This window comes from Phodopus roborovskii, unplaced genomic scaffold (genome assembly GCF_943737965.1).
Source record: "Phodopus roborovskii unplaced genomic scaffold, PHOROB, whole genome shotgun sequence".
In the NCBI taxonomy this organism is placed as follows: Eukaryota; Metazoa; Chordata; class Mammalia; order Rodentia; family Cricetidae; genus Phodopus; species Phodopus roborovskii.
The window spans coordinates 13,478,551-13,496,568 of record NW_026126460.1 but is presented as its reverse complement, the minus strand read 5'-3'; the positions used below and the strand labels follow the sequence as shown (position 1 = coordinate 13,496,568).

The window sequence follows — 18,018 nt, the reverse complement described above, 5'->3', positions numbered from 1 at the left end:
TCTCCAGCCCCAGATGTGTAAAGCTTTTTATAGGAGGAATTTAGTTTAAAAAATTTGAATATGACCAAAGTAGAGATACATTTTATGGACTCTTTTCTCATTATTCTGTCTTTGTATGATGGCAGAAAGACTTATTTTCATGGATACTGCTCTTTATTTAAAAAAAAAAACCCAAAGGGGCTGGTCACACTTCTCAAGATGCATGGCCAATGCATTAATTTCTTTCATTCTTTATCAAGGTGACTTACTTAAGCCAGGAGTCTGTTCTAGTGTCACAGAGATACATACTATGTAACAGTCTTTGATCAAGTCTTAAAACAAAAGGTGAAACCTTTGCCTTTTTTCCTTGTAGACTTTACCTTCAAAAGAATTTTTAAATGCAACACAGATACCTTACATGGGATCGCCTTTAAGTTGGGATAACTGGGAACAGAGTTCCAAGTCCCAGCTGTTAAGAGAACATGTTTCAAAACTAGATTCCTCTTTTCATCCTGTGCTGTCATTGCCATCAGGTAAGCCACCTCATGAAAATTTGAGTATTTTCTATAATGCAATATAATCTTTTGGGTACAGGTGATCTCTTAAAAAAATGGTTTGAGTTTTGTTTTGGGGGGGCATTGCTGAGACAGGGCCTCACTGTATTCCCAGGAACTATTTGTGTGTACTAAGCACACTGGCTATTTTTACCCAATTCTCATAACCCCACAAGAGCACATTCTGCTGTCCTTGCATCTTATACATGAGCATATTAAACTTGGAGAGGTTATGCATCCAAGACCATTCAGCTAATGAACAATGGAAAAGGAGCCAGGAGCTGAAGTAATCCACCATCACCTAAACTGTTACCCTTTATTATTAACTAATTTACTTCTCTCTTGATGTAACTCAGAGGGCTGAGATAACCTGATTCTAAATTGTACCTCTGGGATTATATCAACATAAACTTATCCTCTATACTCTAAGATGTCTTAGTCTAGTAAGATTAGCTTCTTTATCTAAAAGCTAAAGCTTCTTACATCTGACAAAAATCTCAATATTTACTCTGTGTCAGATACTATAAATCCCTCGTGGTACTTGTATTCCAGTTTTATTACTATATATAAATGCAAAACATAAATAAAATACTTTGCTAAAAGTCCACAAGGTACTTTAGGGAGGTATATAGGAAGAACAAGGGCCATCTCTGGTTATGCCAGGTTTCCATCACTCACAGTGGTAGAACACAGGGTATTCTTGTTAGAACAGCAATAGGTCTTCAGAGAACCAAGGTTATATTTAGCAAACAAAATCTTGGAAAGTTTAAGAAGCACTTTAAAACACAGTATTTAATTTTTATTCCCATTTAATCTTTCATGTTTTTGCTGCAAATTCTATGATCCTTACTAAATATGAAGTTTGGCTGAGCAGGTTGGCTCAATAACCAGGTAAAAGGCACTTACCATAAGGCTGAAAACCCTGTTCAATCCCTAGGACATACATGGCAGAAGAAAACCCACTTCCATTAGGTGTCTCTGACTTCCACATGCCCACATTGTGGCACTTGTACAAACCTACCACCCTCTAACACAACAAATTAAACGTAAATCACATTTGTAACTTGGCTTCTTTTTAAAATATAAAATGTCAGTATTTTCAACTTAATTCCTCTACCTTAAGGAAGACAGCTTCTCTGTGAATTTTAGTCTTTATAAAGTTAGCTCCACTTAATATTCATGTCAAAGAATGTGTAACTTTATGGTCTCATGTATTCTGCTTGTAGCAGTGATTCCCTGTGTAACAACCGTGTGTGTGTGTGTGTGTGTGTGTGTGTGTGTATGTATATATAGATATACATATGTCATTATTTTAAATGTTTTGGTAAAGATCTTTTGGGTGCATTTGTGTCTACTCATCTAAGTTACATTTATAATGACTCATCTTTTTACATACTAAAGGAAGATCTTGGTTGTTCATATGCTAGGTTCTTGTTTATTAAGTGTACTAAATTAGTAATTTTCTAAACATTATTACCAACCTTCTTGGAAACGTACTCTGATACTTGTACTTCACAAACTTCTTACTGTGTAAACTTTTTTAAGCTTACGTACTATTGATTAAAAGAAAACAAAATTAGTATTGGGCTAATGAAAGCAGTGTTCCCAAAAATAATGTTTTTCTTTGTTTTTCCAGAGATGCCCCTTCACCTTCATTTTGAGACCTTATTTAAGAAGGCTGATGTGAAAGGAGAGCTTGTTGAAAATCCATTCGTAGGTGACTGTGTCATAGCTCCGCCACCTGGTACGTCACATTTACAAATCCCGTGCAGTTGTACATGTTTTTACATTGCCCACATTTCTTTTTTTGCATTTTAAGTAAATAAAATTTAACAAAAGAATAAATGCAAATCCTTAATTTTTAATACTTTTCCCTTAAGTCACACACACACATAAGCACGTGGATTGCTTATTGTTTGGGGGCCTTGGTCCTAGGACATGGGAAGGGGAGGGACAGGGTGGAAGGTGACAGGATGAGAGTGGGAGACAGAGTGAGGAAAGAAAAGAGGAACAGGGAGAATGAATAGATGGATGAAAGAATGAGAGAATGAACATAGGAACAATACTAGGTTACAGTGTATGATACCTACTGAATGAAAGTTATGAAGTACTGACAAGTAAAAAATAGTATTATATGGTAAAATTGAGGATACCAAGTTATAGTAGACTTGGTGATCTTTCTATAGCTCAGAAGTACTGAAGGGGGGAAATATTACAGGAATTGGTAGTATTGAAAAAAATAAAGCTCAACTGCATATGGAGACATGTCAAAAATCATAGAATAGCATGTATTTTATTGTTTATATTGAGAAAGAATATAATCATGATATGAACAAGAAACCTGGGAACCATTATAATATATAGTATTTTAAGTTTTTCTGAATAAAAATTTATATTATTTCATGACATAAATCACAATAAATTGTAGTTGGCTTCTATAATTTTAAGTAATGAATTAATGTTTATATATAAAATCTCAAGATTATAATGACCTGTTTATGAGCACTCTGAAAAGGAATGAAAAAAAAAAAAAAAGCCCACCATTTCTGATTCTCGGCAAAGCTGTCAATTCAGTATCAAAAGAAGGCAAACAGATTATTCCCAGGTAAAAAATATATACCTGCAAAATAAATGTAAGTTAAATGATTTTCATTATTAAAAAACCAGCCATTTTAGGTCTGAGAAGTAGGACTGTGTGTTGCTCAGTGTTCAAAGGCCCTGAGTTCAGTTAAGAGCACTGGGAGGCAGAGGGAGAATACCAATTTAAAAAAGCAAAAAGACCTACCAACTTTTAGCAGTAGCTAGAAAGGAACCCAGTCTTCATTCAAGACAGATGGCAATGTCTCTATTAAGAAAACTTTCATAACTTAAGAGTTTTCCAGGGACATAGCATGAAAGATGTTCTTCTGTGGAGGGAATAAACTGCTCTGGTTAGAAGACACTGTAACTTAAGATGTCTCTTTTCTGTATCTTGTTGTATACAGAGAATTTTAATTAGAACCAGGAAAGGATGTTGTTTTCTGTGACAAGTTTTCTCTGTGTGTCCTGGAGCAAACTCAGTTTAGACCAAGCTGGCCTTGAACTTAAGAGAATTGCCTTCCTCTGCCTCCCAAGTATTGCAATTAAAGGAGCGCACCACTACACTTAGCAAGAGAGCATTCTAAAGTTACATTTATTATGAACCCTTTTGCTACATCCCCACACTAGGAGGCGGACAGGAGGACTCCCAGGATTAGGGAAGCCTGGGCTACAATGGTTCTTCCTGGACAAAGTGGGACAGTGAGCTAGCTTTGCTGTTTCAACACATGATCCCGTCTCAGCCTCTTAAACCCTGGGGTTCTTGGTGTATGCCACCATGCGTGGTTGAAACATTCTCTTTGAACAAAACCCTTCTGAAGTTTATCTCAGAGAAAATGTTGACAGATAGCAAATATCGAAAGGTGTCATGTATCAAAATGCTTTATAGTTATAATGAAGTTTGATGGTACTGAACAAAACCAACTCAAAGGAACTAAATAAATATAAAACAAAAGGCTAGAGACAGAACAAGGACTTCCTGTGTATTCCTATAGTTTAGTAAGGAGGCATTAGTCAATTAAAGTCAATGCCAAGAGGCTTGAGAGGTGGCTCAGCAGTTAGGAGCACATGGTCTTGCAGAATGCCTGAGTTCGTTTCCCAGCACCGACATGGTTACTCAGAACCATCTGCAACTCCAGTTCCAGAGGAATCTTAACGGCCTCTTCTGACCTCCACAGGTACCAGGTATGCAGACAATACATATACATTTATGCAGACAAAACACTCATACATACAATGCTTGATGTAGTCTTATATATGGACAGTATCTGAAGGTACTTTACAAAAGGCAGGTACTGCTGTTCTTGAATAAGTAAATCACGGTGAGGTAGGCCTAGAGAACAGTCTGGGTTAAAGGTTGTGCTCTTAGTCACCTTTTATTTATACTCAGTGGAATTAAATAATGACTTATAGTCTTCCTCATATAGCATATTAAAACAAATGTAGATGGATGAGTTCTTATATATATTTCAGATGGATTAAAGAGCTATATGTTAATAGTGTCTTAAAAAAACTAGAAAATCTATATTATAATGAAAATGAGAATCTAACATTTACCAAAAACTTGTGTGTTAGACACTTTGTGGATGTTTAAATATTTTGCCTATTGATAAGATGAAACGTTTTAAATAATTCCTATTGATACAGTAAAAACAGTATTCTCGAATATTTCACGTAACACGTAACACCACTAAGAGGCACTAAGACTCATTTGGAGGCTTTAAAACAAATCACAACTTTTGTTCCTACTAAAAATACTTACTGGACTACAAAGTGTATAACCCAATTTTTTTCAAAAATCTAATCTTAGATATGTCTTTATTCAGAAATGTCTCAGCATTTTTGTGATAATGTAAGATTAGTAATAACATACATGACAAAATTATGTTAATTCATTAAGTGTACACTAGAATATGCAATTTTAAAAACTATCTTAAAGGTTCATCTAAGGATGGAAACAAAGAATACTACAATGTAAGAGTATTCTTTTTCAATTACAGTTATGTAAAAAACGTTATTGTATAAATCATACTCAATATAAGCAGTTTGTTGGAATTGTGATGACGAAATTAGTTATATACACAAAGTTAAAAAAAAGTGTCTGGGTTTTTTTGTTTGTTTGTTTTTTTTTTGAGACAGGGTTTCCTCTGTACAGCTAGGCTGCTCTGCAAACCAGGCTGGCCTTGAAATCAGATATCCACCTGTCTCTGCCTCCAAAGTAACTGGGCATGAGCTACCAACACCCAGCTTAAAAAATAAAAATGAAAAATACAACCCCCCCCTTATTATCAAATATACTTTTCAGACAATCCAAATATGAACATGGAATTTTTGCTGTATGTGAAATATTGTCATTTTAATAATGTATTGTGACCACTTAACTAGACCTATACTTATCAGTTCTTTAGAGATTCATGCTGATATAAGTGTAGACTTTTTTTAAAATTTGCAACATAAAGGTTTGCAAGAGTGAGATGAAACAAGATTAGTTATTAGTTGATTATGTTAAAGATGGGTGTAACATTCATGGAGGTCATTTTTATACAGTCTCCATGTCTTAAAAAGTTTCATAATAGAAGTTACAGAATAAAAATCCAAACACCTACGGCAAGGAGCAATTACCTACACTTAAGAAGAAGCAGTATTAGAAAATATAGGCTATGTTGAGGTACTTCTATATAACATAATTCTACTCTTTGAGATTTATCCTGAGAATAAATTCTTTTTTAAAAACCCCAAAATACAGTATTCTAAGACTGTTAGAGTGGTTCCTTATGATGGTGGTGTTAACAGTGGAGGTCTAGCAGTTACAGAATGCCTTAATAATAGATGGAGAAATGTTAGGCAATACCCAAGTAATAATGAGCAGTAAAGTATGAGGTGAACATACCTACAGACTTATAATTTAAATTATGACTATATTTGAGATATGTATGGATTATAAAATATACATGTTTCAGTGAAAGGGAATATGCAAAAGTAAGCATATACAATGCATTAGAGAAGGGGATTGTGTTTTTTCTAATAATCTACTGTTTTCCTGACTTAAGGATGTAGCATAAACATTAGGAAATGAATTGATGTTGAATACAATATGTTACATGCCACATAAAATGGAAATATTTAAAGGTGTGAAGTACAATATACTTGAGTTTCACGTTACAATATTCTTTTGTGTACCAGTTTCTTTTTCCCTATTTTATTCCTTACCATTCTTAACTCAAATAAGCATTAGGATTTTTCCTATGTCCAAAATAAAAGTAGGTTTCACATAGAGAAAGTACTCGGTGCTAAGCCGAGTATTAAATGGTGAAAAACAAAAGTAAAGCACAGGAAATTAAATATATTTTATATATTGTATAAGTATATAATAAAAATAAAATATTTAATTTCCTTTGTTTTACTTCTGCTTAGATAAACAGACAGACAGACAGATAGAGCAAAGGAGAAAGTCAAAAATAACTATTACAGGATGTGCTGCAAAGAAATATAGTAAAAATCCATAACTAAGATAACGCAATAAGAGGTTAAGGATGATGAGAACTAGAAAGAAATTCCAGAAAAATAAAGATGCTAACTTCCATTTTGGAATTTACACAAAGATGAAGATTCCAAATGAGTGTTCTTCAAACTCAACATGCAAGCATTACTTGAAGAATACTGTTAGAATGCAGCTTCAGATTCATGAAGTGAGGCCCAAGACTCTGCACCTCAACTCATTCAGTCTCAGCGCACTCAGACATTGGCACCGTTATGGAATATGTTATTACATGCAATGTTGACTTTAAATAATGGAAATAAAGACATTGTGGAGCCATAAGACAATGTAGTTGTTCCAAGTATCTACAAATAGCCTGGTATTTCTGCTGAGTAAACGTGGGAGGTAAGCAGACAGATCTTTGGCTCACCACAGAACTTTATCTTGTCCTATTACATTTTATACTTACAAAGCTGTGTTGACTTCAAAGAAGAGAGGTTTAAAGTCAAATTGTAAAGTTGAGTAAATACATGATTAGTTTAATGCCAGACAAAGCCAAATCAAAGGCCTATCTTTATCAAAGTATTACAGGGTATGGATAAGGAAGCAGAGCTCCTTGAGATAGGACTTTAAGAGTAGACCTAAAGAATGTACCACATACATAATTAAGAGTTCATAAAGATTACAGGGATAACTGGTGAATATGAGTAAGTCTATAAATTAGTTAGTACTATTTCCTGAAGCTATATAAAAGATCTTGTTTTTGATAACCACTGTGTATTTTGTAATGGAACATTATGTCAAAAAGTGAATTCATACAGAAGAGGGTCTGAGTATTTGAGGAAAGAGCATATGGAAATTCTTTGCATTGTTTTAGCTGTTTCGTGAATTTTGAGTATGTCAAAGTTGTCATAACCTCTAAGCAGTTCCAAAACTCAGGGCTCAGGCTGCTTCATCCACTATGATCTTACAAGCTTGTTTTAAAATCTCTTTATGTTACATTAAATCCAACACAATAACCTAGTTACACTGAAAGTCTAATTTTTCATTTCCTTTCATCACTGTAGCCAATGATACTTAAGATTACAATTTGTTACCTCTATTCCTTTAAGGTACTTTAGGGAATTAATGGGAGATCCTTAAACTCTGACAACAGAGACTGGGTCCTGCTTGCTGGTTTTCACCATTGTGTTTTGCACCTTTATACAGGTTATTCTGTTCTCTTTCCCTTCAGTGTTACCTTATAGGCAACAAAGACAATTAAAGGGTGATCTAGATGGGACTTGCTTAAAATATTCAACTGACAGTAAAGGTGTACAATTGATGTAAATGTTCAGCTCTTTAGTTATGCTGTCCAAGTATCTATTTAACATCGTTCTCTCCATTTGTTGGATGGAAGGAAAATTTAGATGCCTTCAGAATGCTATTTTCCCTAGTCATTGTTTTCTTACATCCAGGTTCACTAATCTTCATTTCTTTACAGTAATCTTTTAAATTCCTTTCTTGCAACTTTTAGGATATATTTATCTCTGTATATTATGACACACAACAAATTTTGTTTTAGAAATTAGATGTTTTGCATTCAAGTGAAAGGTATGAGATCTTAGGAGTTATGGCAAGCAATTCAGGGAAAATTCAGTACTCTTCCTTCAAATGCTCATCATTTACTGTGCTCTTATCATTCCATTTTCTTCATTCTGTCTACTCAAGTGCGGAAGTGTTTCCAGCCCAAATTTTGATTTTTTTTTTTTTTTTTTTTGCTGGGGCTATTTTGTTACATGGATCAACGAGTTAAACTTTTAAATATGAACAAGTATATTTAACATTTATGAGTGCTCTCTGAGGAGGCTTCTAGGACTTTTCATGGTTTTACAGATTTCTTATTCTATACTCAAGAGAACACCCCAGTAATTATTCCTTAAGATGATTCTTTTACTTCTAGATTGTTTTATTTATGGTGTCAGTAATGAAGATTTTAGGAGTTTGTATACTCATATTTGAAACTGATATTTATGGCTAGTACTGTTCTACCACTATTTACAGTAATCAATAAGAGAAGCAAAGATTTGGACTCAAAACTATTTTCAGATTGGAGTTAGACAACACAGAACATTTCAAAGAGGGGATGATGAGGACCGTACCTTAAACCTATTTCTCTAGGAAAGCTAGGCTCTGTTAACTGGGTTTTAAGCTCTGTAAGCAGCCTCACTGAGCATGGTAGATGCTGGCTCCCACAGTCTACCAGTTGCTCCTTATCACTTTTCCTTTGCCACTTTTATCCTCTTGCAGGTCTAGAAAAACACTGATATTTATCACATTTTTGTGGTAACCATTTTCCTTTGTACTTTTGCTTTGAGTTCTTCAGTAAAATTCCATAGGATGTTAGTTTTGTAGAGATGCTTCAAAATCTGATTTGTATTCTTCTGTTGCATCTATAAATAAGCCTATGTACAAAAAAAAAAAAAAAAAAAAAAAAAAAGAAAAAGAAAAAGAAAGAAAGAAAGAAAAGAAAAATCTGGCCTGTCATTTTCAGAATGCTTTGCCATCTTGTAACTGGATTCATGACAACTGTTAGGCTATGCCTTTTATTTTTCCCTTTTCACATTTCTAAACCTTTATCCCCTGCTCCCCCCAAAGGAGCCAAGGTACTGAGTAAACCAATACTTGAACTATGAAGTTCAGATACACAGCACTCAGATGATAAAGCTAACATTTATGGCACATTTCCCATGGGAGAACTAAATTTATTGAATCCTCATAATTCAAAGACAGCTGCTTATATAAATATGATGAAAAAACTCAGGCAGAGATACTAACTTCAAATTATTTGGAATTCAGGTTTTAAAAGCTAAATAACAGTGGTATCATTGTCACAGTTGGATGAAATGAGGTTCTTGCTTTCAGAGTCCCTTGTGTCATGGCATGATGATGCTTACCTGGTGCAGAGTGTTTCTAGATTTAAGGATAACCTCAGAATTTCAATTGTCATTCATCGAAGATTCACATATTTGAACCAGTGTTCATTGATTCTGAAGATAATGAGAGCATAGCCCCTTCTTTTTACCCACTTGTAACGAAGTAGAACAAAAATGGAAATTGGGTATTTTCTGAGATCATTTTTGAGAAATCCTACTATTTTATTTATTTTTAGCTTAGGAACCTTCTATCTTGGTAACTGAGTTTTTATTTCATTTCATGTAATTTGGAACTAATACCTTAAAAATTCCAACATTATAAGCAGACACAAATTAGCTGCTCACTGTCTTTGTTATAGGACAAAAACTTTACACACTTTCTTTTCGTTTGTTTTAGTTCAAGGGACTTCTCTGAATCAGTGGAGAAATGGATATTCACCTATATGTAAGCCTCAGATAAGGTCACAGTCATCTGCACAACTATTACAGGGAAGAAAAAAGAGACACTTGAGTGAAACAGCATTAGGTAGGTTAAAATGAAGATATGACCATTAGTTTTAAATATTGAAAATAAAAAATTACATTAGAAAAAGAACCCTTGTGTTGTGGGAATTTATAATCCAGAACTTTTCATTAACTACCAAAAGCACCCATGTCCCTCTGATTATACTCATGAACTTAATTCATTAATTTGCTAGGTGGCTATCTGTACACTTAATTACTTCTTTCCTGTTTTTCAGTTACTTGATTTCTGTAGGCTGTTATCTGTACTGGATTTAGTATCCAGGGTTACATTAGACTCAGACTAGGTCAGTGTAAGGTTATTTGGTAGAAATTTCCGACTATTCCTAAATGTCTTATGTTTGGAGACAGTGATCAGTATTCAACTGAGGAACTTCTACGCCCCCTTTCATTCTCTTGAGGAGTCTCCTCACTCACATTTAGAAGATTAACAAGAGGTAGTGTTTGAAAACAGACCTGTTCTAAAAGTATCAAGTATGGTTTGTTGTAGGGACTTAGGAGATGATAGTTATTCTTAATGATATAGAAGAAAACCACAGCAGGATATATTTTGAAGAGAAAGTAATCTATACACATCTGGTTCTTATTCATTGGCTTAACACACATCATATTCATGAATCAAATCTTTCCCAGATGGTATATTTCAATAACATGGACATACTCAATAAATTAGAAGCTAATTTATACTGATTTATAAATTATACAATGGATCTAAATTTATCTCTAGTGTCTTTGGAAATTACACTTTAAATAACACATCTATAATCAGTACAATTTGATCAAACACACTGTGGCAGAAAATGAACAATCTCTCAAACACATCTAGAGATTTTGTTTAAGTGTCTCTTAAGAACAGACAGGCAAAAATCACCTAACCTTTAAGGAATGTTCATATATACAATGTGCTAATACATGGGGAAAATTACAAACTCATAATAACATACACTATGAACTATAGATTAATGACCTAAATAGAAATGATTCAAATTTATCAAATAAAATGGTATACTACAAATAAATAGATAACCACAAAAATTGGAAAATTTGGCTTGTCCCTAACAAGACATTGCCCTGAAAAATAAATTCTTCTGGGATAAAAGAAGCCTAGAAGGCAATTAACAATTTCAATATGTCAATTTTGAAGCAACTAACCAATACAGAATATTTTTTTAATACTGAAGAAATGTAAATAGAGTTGGCTCTATTACACTTTACATTATGAAGAATATATTCTTTTTTTAAAAGAATCCATACTGAAGTAATACATATAATAGCACTAAATGAGTAAAAAGGAACACAAATATACTTACAGTTAGGAATAAAAAGCAGAACTTCACAAAACAAATAATACTAATAAAATTAGGTAACAAAAATTAATATTCTGAGAAAATGAATTTCATTCACAAAATAGGTATAGAATATTATATCAAATGAATACCAGAAAACAAGTGCCTTCAGAATTTACTAAAATTAAATAAAAATAAAATGAAATTCAATAAAAACAAAAACTCAGAGGGTCAACCTGAGGAAATCTCCCAGAAAGTAAGACAAGAAAAGATAAGGAAAAAAGACAGGAAACTTAAGATCAGTCTTGACAATACAGCCTGAATGGTACACTTAACAAACAAGAATAAGGAAAAGACAATGAAAAAAGTTACTCAAGGAACAATGCAAAATGTACTAGGCAGAGAACACTGAGGACCCAGAAATACTTGGTAGCAAGAATATAGGCAGGACTCTTGTTTTATAATTTTCTTTTGTTTTCTGATTATGTTTTTAAAAGCAAGCAAACAAAAAAGAAAAAAATAAGGCTCAACCACTTCTCACTTATTTTGGAAAATAATTCTAAAACATGTGGTCATTTTTAACATGTGACATTCTGAAGGGTTCTTTCCACAGCAGGAGAAAGAACTAGATTTGAAGAGTTTGCTTTTCAACGTACAGAACCAGGATCCCACTGTGATTTTACTGCTGTCTCTAATGCCAATGTTACATCAAGAACCCAAAATTCATCTGCACAAGTAGGTTTTTTTTAAATCTTGTAAATTTTAATTAATCTTAGACTTTTTTCAGATAAGCTGATAAAAACTGTCAGAATATTTTTGTTAATTCATGCCAGTCTTATTCACCAGTATATTTTAGAACTATCTTAATAGAAAATAGTACATTTGGTTAAATAAACCATTTTTACTTGGAAGCTAGCAGCTCATTTATGTTAAGAACTTATCACCATCTCTACTGTTTAATATCCAAAACTAAAGTGTGGGATTTGTGTTGTTCTTAAATTATTTTATTTTATTTGCTGCCCAGGAGTAGATACGTCACAGTTAAGGTTTAAATGGGCAGACTGACACTCAGGGGCCAGGAGCACATACACGAAGATCTGCAGCAGCCATTTCAACTAGGGTCTTCCCAAGTTTCATAGACTTTCAAATAATCGCGTGTGTTTCTACACAAAATATAACTTACATGTGGTCCAAAAAAGAGGTTTTAGATTACAAAAGATGCTTTCTTAGCATTTTATACTCAGATTTGATAATGAAATTTACAAAAATTAGGTCACAGATATACTACGAATTATTTTTATGTAACTACTGAAGGAATATCACCACAGGTAACTAAAACATTACTGTAAATTAGTACAATAATTCTGTGTTACAGAATACTGCACGACGGAGGTTAAGAAGTGAGAGCTCTTACGATATAGATAATATTGTGATTCCCATGTCATTAGTAGCACCAGCTAAATTAGAGAAACTCCAGTATAAAGAAATACTTACTCCACGGTATGTATACTTACATCTGTTTTCTTTCTTCATTCTTTAATAAACTTAAATTCAGAGTCAAGTTTTAACTAAAAGGAAAATGTTCCCCCTTCCCTATTTGCATAGAAGGGAAACACTAAAAGGAAGCTCTTATTAAAGCTTATATTAAACTGATTATCTTTAGCATTCAAAATTGATTTTCACTTAGTTATATTTAAATATCCATTATGTACACTTATTAGCATGGTTTTTCAGCAGTGTAAACACTATAATAAACAGCTCTTACTTTTTATGATGGAGGTATACTTGGTTACAAAGATTTCAAAGAATAAAGCAACTATATTTGCATGTGCACTCACACCATTAAGACAGTAATACTTACAAACAAAAAGGAGCTGCTAATTTATCTCTAATTCAGCAATAAAAAGGTCGAATAGAAAAATAAAAGGGAGTATTTAGGAAAATATTCCATTAAAGTAAGAATGGTTATTTATATAGACACACGTGTTCAAGGTCCAGCCAGACACAGAGGTTTGGAATAGTTTATACAAGAAGGTTGAGTTAGAAAAGAACCAGACTACGGCAATCCTGGAATCCATGCATAGATCTGCATTCACTGGGAATGCATTCACTGGTGTTTTATAGCCACAATGAAAGCAGTCTTTTAGATATGAATGTGGCACAGGAAATAGAAAAAGTTGGAGATGAGCACATGGGCCAGGTAACAGCTATATTAATTCCCATCCATTTCCATTTTAATTCCTGAAGTTCATTTACTACTTCACAGTTAATTTGAGGAATTAGTCTGGTACTCTACTAGTACGCACTAGTCAACATAGCTACAGGATTGGCATTTTCTAAAATAAGGAATATTGTTGTGGGTAATAGTGTTTCATAGCAACAATGTTTTCAACTCACAGTGGAGAATTCTGTGAGCCAGTTAAGTTACTAATTTAAAAGGGGGCACGGTATACATCTCCATACTGAAGAAAACAGGACAGCACTGAAGCAGGTTAGATTTCTCCTCGTTTTTGCCCAAGCCAGTTATCAGCTTACCAATGAGTTAATTAAAAGACAGCATATAATTAGAAAATCCAACTATGAGGATAAGACTATTCACTGTAAGGTATAAAGATTCATCTTCTATTTTTTCTTATAAAAGTATTTTTTATCTCTTTAAAATGACAAACTCTTAAAATGCAACCATTTGAATTATGGAAGTCTTGAGGAAATAACACTCAAATGTATTTAACTGTGTTTAGAAAACAAACCTGCTATATTTGGATAAAAGCTGTTTAAAATTCTTTTGTATTTTCAACAGCTGGAGGATGGTGGTTCTTCAGCCTCTCGATGAACATAACTTAAGCAAAGAAGAGGTAAGCTGCCTATGTTTAATATGATAATTGTACCTAAATATTATAAAGCCTAAATAATTTCATATTTAGATGTCTAAAAGGAAATATAAACCATGATTTTTTTTATTTATAAAAATAATTTTTCCAAAAGGATATTTTTAGAAAAAAATGTTCCTTTGCAAATCTGACTGCAAAAATAATAATATATAACATAGTGTATCTCCCAAGCCAAATCAAAATAAAAGCCAGTGTGGTATATATGTAGTGTTAATACCAAGAGTCAAGGACAGTCCTAGAAATAATTAAATATCAATGCTTTTGTAAAATTTTTTAGTAAAATATACACAGTAATAAATGGGATAAAGCAGTAACAATAAATATTGTCACAGCATTTCTGAGTCCCTCCCCGCCCCGGCCAACTTTTGGGTACTGAAATTATTGGTAAAGGACTCTAAACCTGTATAGATAAAATTACATTAAGAACACTGACGGGAATCAGTCAGTGTTCCAGGGTGATGGCCTTTTCAGATGAAAATTAAAATTATGTGGAGGGCACATACATAGTTTCTACCAATTAGCAGTGCCCCATTGGTCTTTCTTTTCAGTACCAGTATCTTACTTTTAAATCACTTTGCTTTTATGTTGCACTCTTACTAATTCAGAATGATCATTGGCAAGAAAGCCAAATTCCCCAGAGTTACCCAGTTAACTAAGTCAGTTAACTAAATTCTGATTTACCTCAATTGGTTTTGCTTTTTTTTATTTTTTATTTTTGACAATGTCAGTTTCTTAGAACACTGTGCTTTTATAATGGATAATCCATAATCACTCTGTGGAATAAATAAAGTTTGTAATAAAAGGGTAAGGTAGCACTTACCTGTCACCCTTGCACTCCAGAGGCTAAAGTAAGAGGGGTGCATATTCAAGCTTGCCTTAATACAGCAAGAAGCTATCCCCAAACATTAACAAAACAATCCATGAGCTATGGCAAATGAAGAGCATTGTGAACCCATTTATAATCTAGGTATATATTAGAACATGGGCCACGAGTAGGATGTTTTAAAACAAACTTTATGTTCAAAGACTATTTGAAACCTGTGTTCATGTTTCAAAAATCTTACCAGACAGAAGATCTTTCTGATGAAGTCTTCTCCCTAAGACACAAAAAATATGAAGAGAGAGAGCAAGCTAGGTGGTCACTCTGGGAGCAAAGCAAGTGGCACAGAAGAAATAACAGGCAAGTATTCCAAGTTCAAAACATTAAAGTCATAATAAATGAGGAATGAACAGAAACTAGCCATAAAATTCAGAAAGACCACTGACAAGGAAATAACAGGATGCAAATGTCAGCTGTTGTGTAAAGTGGCACCTACATATACAAACTTACATTTAAAATATAGCTGGGAAATTGTATCTGATACAATGAGTTTCTAATACTTTAATATGTGCTGCTAGCTTACCTGGAAAATATTAGGAACATCCTATATAAAGCATGTCATTTCATTCAAGCACAGTGGCATATGCCGGGAGATCTCCAGTTTAAGAGCAGTACAGATTGCACAGTGAGGACCTCGTCTCCAAAATCTAAAAGCAACTTATTTCAATGTACTTTCAACAGTGAACCCAGCATTAGGTACTTGAGTTTAGGTAATCTATTTTAACAAACACCTCAAAAATACTTAACACAAATTCTTTGAGAAATTTTATTTTAGTATAAAAGGCAAATAATTCATGGGATTTTTAAAAAAATAAACATTGGATATTGGCACATGCTCAGAGTTCCTGTATTCAGGGGCTATAGCAGGATGACCATGAGTTATATAACATGTGCTGTAGTGTCAAACTCTGTTTCAAAAACCAGAAACATGCCCATAAACACACTTTGGGGGAGAATAAATATGACATAATTTGCATCTATTTGAAAATACCTCTATTATTTTTATAGTTACATTTCATTATTTTTAATATAGCCACAACTAAAAAACAGTTTATGTAAAATCCAGCTGCCTCTTCACTTAAGGTACATCTCTCAATTAGTTAAATAATATTAAAGTCCTTTTTCTGCGTAGCTGCTCAGCTGTTCTGTAAAGAGTTCTCCTAATATAAGTGAAACTCTAGGATTCCAGTTCTTTTCCACATCCTAGGTAACTTTCCAGAAATATACTGGAAACATGTGAATTAAGGCCTTCATGTATATTAAAACTATAAAATAACCCAAGAATTCAGACTATAAAGAGCAAGTACATGGCCCTTTCTGTCTTGTAAAAATTAAATAACTGACAACTATGAATACTTAACTTGGATAAAAAACTTTCATAAAAATAACACTGGGAAGACCATCAGATGGCCTTGAGTAGAAATTGTGAGAAAAACAAACAGTAGTGCCATAGTGACATCTTTTCATCTATGTCCTTGCTAGAGCTTACAGTAAGAACGCAGAAGGGCAGGACCAGGTTCTGAAGGAAAACTCAAGTGAACTTAGCAGTGCCCAGCACTGTGCTGCCCAGAGCCCGCTCGAGCTCCCAGCAGAGAGCCCCAGTCTGTATCCTCAGGACTCACTTTCTTTAATTGACAGTCAAGAAATCAAGGTAAGCCTAGGGGACATGATTGTATTTTCTTTTAATTGCCTTTTAACTTCATCTCACTTGTGTAGATTTTGAAAATTGGTTTATTACATGTCAAACTCAGTGAGATGTTCAGTCTACCATGTCCGTGAGTCTATAGCGAAGCATTCTAGTTCCATTTTATTAGCAATTTGTATTTTTTATTTGGGGAGCACAGCATATAGGTAAAAACTTCCACCTATCTACCTACTTACCTGTTAGGGAATGGGGCTTCTACTGCACGTTTTTAGAACAGACCTGAGCACTGGAGACTGGCACATGGTGGACAGTAAGCACAGCTTCTGTTTCCCTGCTTCTAACCATGGGTTTTACTCGTCTCCACACTAATCCAGCTCCTACTGTAGGAGAGTATATCCTAGAACCACACAAAACTCATGCATCTATTCCCATAAAAGGTGTTGAACAATAACTAGATCAAGAATGGAAGGACTATAGAAATATGCAAGTTGCAGAACATTAGGAAGAAAAAGTCAAATGTGTATGTGTAATAATGAGACAGAAATGAAGTACAATAAATGGAAGAAACCCTGAAAGGGTTCTATGGCAGTATTTGTTCTTCCTAGCAAAGAAATAATTCCTTAAAATCAAGAAATTCTAAGTATATTGCATTTTGACATGAGAGGAAATAAAACCTGAACTTAGATGCTCAGAGAATAATCATAAAAACTGATATTACAAATTCTTTAACAAATAATCAAATTAGGTGAAACTTAACTGTGAAAATGTTTCCCCTTTCAGTCTTTGTGGTGGGAGCGACGAGCTTTTCCGCTGAAGGACGAGGATACAGCAGCCTTATTATGCCAAGATGAAAGAAAGGATCAGACTGAGGGGGCAAGCACAGCCCTCCGCGATGGAGTCTTCTGTAGCGCTACACCAGAGGATGACCACCCTCCAAAAATGCAGTTAGATGGAATGGAAGAGTATAAAACCTTTGCTATAGGAGTTACTAATGTTAAAAGAAATAGGTGACAGGGAACATATTAAGAAAACTATGTAACTGAAAGGAAAAGAGGAAACAAAACCTAAGCCCTCTTCTGGATCTTCCACTTTCTCTGATCACAGTTCCAGAAAAGGAGGATGTGCTGCATGTGTTCATCTTTCACTGTTCACGAAACAGGCCAGAGAAGCTTTTTTTTCCTTCCTGAATCACAGAAGTAGCTAGCTTTTCACCTACACAAATGCTAGTAATTTGTGTTTGTTGATCATACAGATCACAAGCACTAAGATATTAACTGCTGCAATATGATGC

At 33.9% G+C, this 18,018-nt stretch overlaps 1 protein-coding gene across 7 annotated transcripts in view; it reads left to right on the top strand.

Moving 5' to 3' along the window:
- Kansl1l (KAT8 regulatory NSL complex subunit 1 like) overlaps positions 1 to 17,758 on the top strand; it is an 84,933-nt gene extending 67,175 nt beyond the window's left edge. For 3 of the 7 annotated variants that reach the window (XM_051190390.1, XM_051190392.1, XM_051190389.1), the window contains exons 7-15: positions 353 to 512; positions 2,170 to 2,277; positions 9,901 to 10,029; positions 11,925 to 12,046; positions 12,687 to 12,811; positions 14,112 to 14,166; positions 15,270 to 15,382; positions 16,565 to 16,733; positions 17,508 to 17,758. In XM_051190390.1, coding sequence (XP_051046347.1) covers positions 353 to 512; positions 2,170 to 2,277; positions 9,901 to 10,029; positions 11,925 to 12,046; positions 12,687 to 12,811; positions 14,112 to 14,166; positions 15,270 to 15,382; positions 16,565 to 16,733; positions 17,508 to 17,738 — 1,212 coding nt within the window. In that variant the 3' untranslated portion in view covers positions 17,739 to 17,758. Of the gene's footprint in view, positions 1 to 352; positions 513 to 2,169; positions 2,278 to 9,900; positions 10,030 to 11,924; positions 12,047 to 12,686; positions 12,812 to 14,111; positions 14,167 to 15,269; positions 15,456 to 16,564; positions 16,734 to 17,507 lie in introns of those variants that run through there. The other 4 variants (XM_051190391.1, XM_051190394.1, XM_051190393.1 and 1 more) reach the window with 4 other exon arrangements.
- The last annotated feature ends 260 nt before the right edge of the window (positions 17,759 to 18,018 follow it).